Source organism: Heptranchias perlo, chromosome 5 (assembly GCF_035084215.1).
Source record: "Heptranchias perlo isolate sHepPer1 chromosome 5, sHepPer1.hap1, whole genome shotgun sequence".
NCBI classification, from domain to species: domain Eukaryota; kingdom Metazoa; phylum Chordata; class Chondrichthyes; order Hexanchiformes; family Hexanchidae; genus Heptranchias; species Heptranchias perlo.
In genome coordinates, this window is record NC_090329.1 from 85,644,836 (window position 1) to 85,648,399 (window position 3,564).

The following is a 3,564-nucleotide window of genomic DNA, read 5'->3' on the forward strand; positions in this document are numbered from 1 at the left end:
CAGTCTCAACGTTGCCGTGACTTCCCTCTTGCTGGTCCAGATCCCAAACTGGTCGGTGACGTCGACGCTGTTCTGCGCCCCGTCGACGTATCTGGCGAGGAACGTCAGCACATCGGCGACCGGGACGTGTGGGTTGTACATGTGTACAATCAGCTTGCGATTCCTCTGCGTTGGGAGGGTGAAAAGCGGCTCCGCAGCGAGCATGGCCAGCAGTCCGACGCTCCCCTTCTCCTTGAAGACTTGAAGAAGCTTCTGGCATCCAGCGACGGTCTTGAAGGTGACGTCAAAATGTCCGCTTCGAGGGAAATCCTGGAGGCAGAAGATGTCCGTCGCTTTGAATCCACAGCAGTCGAGCAGAACGCGTTTGACGAAAAGCTCCCGATCCACCGGCGAAACACATTCGACTGTCGTTACCGTCACCCTGACGGTGTTTGGCACACCATGGCCGACTGCCCGGGTGCCCTTCCCTGCCATTGCAGTGTTGATGTGGTCCTTATGCAAATTTAGGGGCGGAGCCAGCACACAAACGACCAATCACAGCAAAGTCCGCACTTTGCGAGCGCACGAGGTCGCGGCCAGCGTTCCAGTCCGCTCAGATCCAAATAAGCCCGAAAAGGAACACACTTGATCTTAGCCAAAAGGCCGAGAAGTTCATAGTCCCACTCCAGATACTTGAGCACAGAATCCAGGCTGACACTCCAGTGCAGTATTGAGGGAGTGCTGCACTGTTGGAGGTGCCATCTTTCAGGTGAGACGTTAAACTGAGGCCCCACCTGGTCTCTCAGGTAGACGTAAAAGATCCTGTGCCACTATTTCGAAGAAGAGCAGGGGAATTCTCTGCGGTGTCTTGACAAATATTTATCCCTCAACCAACATCACCAAAAACAGATTATCAGGTCATTATCATATTGCTGTTTGTGGGACCTTGCTGTGCGCTAATTGGCTGCTGCATTTCCTACATCACAACAGTGACAACACTTCAAAAGCACTTCATTGGCTGTAAAGCACTTTGGGACGTCCTGACATCATGAAAGGCGCTACAGAAATGCAAGTCATTCTTTTATTTTTCTAATGTCCTTTAGGGAAAGAAACCTGTTGTCCTTACTTGGTCTGGCCTATATATGACTCCAATCCCATGCGGCTTACTAGGCCATTTGAGAGGGCCTAGTAAGCCGCGTGGGATTGGAGTCATTGACTGTTAATTGCCCTCTCAAATGGCCTAGTAAGCCGCTCAGTTGTATCACCACCTTCTCAGGACAACTAGGTTGGGCAATAAATGCCAGCCTTGCCAGTGATGTCCACATTCTGAGACTAAATTAAATTAAAACATTTGTATTGGGTAAAGTGTGGTCCTTAATGCAGTTTAAATAGATGAGGAGCTATGGCCAAGAATAATCTTGTTTTTCTTTTACAGGACACCTTATGACATCAGCATCTAATAAAGGGACTTTACACATCCTGTTAATTTCCATCATCATTTTGGGCTGTTTTTTAACCTTGTTGCTGTATGTCAAACCATCTAACACCTGGATTTATGTTCCTATGGAATCTGCCGCTTCAGTTCCACGCATGAAAAACCTCTTCATGACAGGGCCCGAGGAGAATGAAACTATTGTGCTCATTTGGCTGTGGCCTTTTGGTCAGACATTTAATCTTAATTCTTGTGGTCCACGGTTCAACATCCATGGCTGTCATTTGACTGTAGATAGGAGTCTGTATAACAAATCCCACGCAGTCGTTATCCATGAGGGGGACATCAGAGGGGACTTGTCCAACCTGCCCTCACAGCCTCGGCCAACTTTTCAGAAATGGGTTTGGATGAATCTGGAGTCACCTACCCACACTTCAAAAAAGACTGGGCTCGACCAACTCTTCAACCTGACCTTAACATATCGGCGGGACTCAGATATCCAAGTGCCTTACGGGTCTCTGACAATGAACACAGTTCCATTAACTTTTGAATTGCCTAATAAAAGCAATCTAGTATGTTGGGTTGTAAGTAACTGGAACTCTGATCATGCCAGAGTGAAGTATTACAATGAACTCTACAAATACATTAAAATCACTATTTATGGTCAATCCCTCTGGCAACGCCTGAGCGATAAAAATTTGATCCCTACAATATCTAATTGTAAATTCTACCTTGCCTTTGAAAATTCGATACATGAAGATTACATAACTGAAAAACTCTACAATGCTTTGCTTGCAGGCACTGTGCCTGTGGTCCTGGGGCCACCTAGAAAAAACTATGAGTATTACATTCCAGCAGATTCTTTCATTCATGTGGATGATTTTCCCTCAGCTAAAGAGCTTGCAGATTACCTGCACATTCTGGATCAGAATGAAGACTTGTACATGCGCTACTTCAACTGGAGGAAATACTACACAGTGAGGATGACTCATTTCTGGGATGAACATGCATGTTACGTCTGTGAGAATATAAAACAACATCAAGAATATAAATCACTTTCCAGTTTAGAGAAATGGTTTTGGAACTGAACTCTCAAATATGTCTCCAGTAAATATTATGGATCATCAACATTGTCCATGGAATTCAATTGGCTTTTCTCTCCAAAAGAAAATATTTGATTAAAAAACATTAATTCTCTTGTTTTAACTTAAAAAAATCTACAACCGTTACATCTTATCTAGTTATGTGAGAATTCATCATGCCTTGGACAGTGCAGCAGTGGATTCCTGAGCATCAAATTCTCATCTTAAATTGACTCCCGCTGGAGAATGCAATTGCTTTTCAAGCTGAATGTTTTTATTGTAAAGAAACTTCACATTATGTTTCCCCTGTCATTGCCATTTGTAGTAAAATAATAGAAAAATTGATCTTTACTGGAAATTAAGGAGAAAGTGTCCTGAAACAAATTGAACAACCAATCTGATTTTTACTGGAGGTACATTATTCAACTTATATTACAATTTAAAGAAAAGAGCTTTAAATGATTTATAAGCACTGCAAATATACATCCATTTTGAGAAGAGTAGCAATGCTTTATTTAGTATTTGTAATCTTACTTGATCCTTCAGTTCTTTCCTCTGTTGTTGTGATTACTTTATTTACAAAGTTGATGAACTGACTTGAGGACCCACCTCGACAGCCTCTAACAGCAATGTTATTGACAGGTTCTATCCTTGGCACCCTCCTCTCCCTCATCTACATGTTGCCCCTTTGGCAACATTATCCACAGACATGGAGTAGGCTTCCACATGTACAATGATGACACCCAGCTCTACCTCTCTAGCACCTCTCTTTACCTCTCCACTACCTCTGTGCTCTTGGACTGTTTGTCCGACTTCCAGATTGTTTAGGAATCACACAATGCCGTAGCATTTCAAACACATAGCCAGTTCAAAGTTGGATTGATCCAAAAGGTTGGCTGCAACTACCAATCCAACATCGGTATTAAATTGCACTGGATCTGCTGAACAACTAGGTTTATCTCAAATGCCACCATGTTTGACTACAGTTTGAACTCCTTCTTAATCAGAAAAAACAGCATTTTTATAACATCTTTCAACTGTTTTCTGTGTTTTATTTAGCATGAATTTGAT

The 3,564-nt window shown here is 43.1% G+C and overlaps 1 protein-coding gene across 1 annotated transcript; it reads left to right on the plus strand.

Annotated features, from left to right (window-relative positions):
* The first annotated feature begins 1,416 nt into the window (after positions 1-1,416).
* LOC137321443 (4-galactosyl-N-acetylglucosaminide 3-alpha-L-fucosyltransferase 9-like) lies at positions 1,417-2,499 on the plus strand. Its single transcript, XM_067983831.1, has one exon. The coding sequence runs from the start codon at positions 1,423-1,425 to the stop codon at positions 2,497-2,499; it is 1,077 nt and encodes a 358-aa protein (XP_067839932.1). The 5' UTR covers positions 1,417-1,422.
* The last annotated feature ends 1,065 nt before the right edge of the window (positions 2,500-3,564 follow it).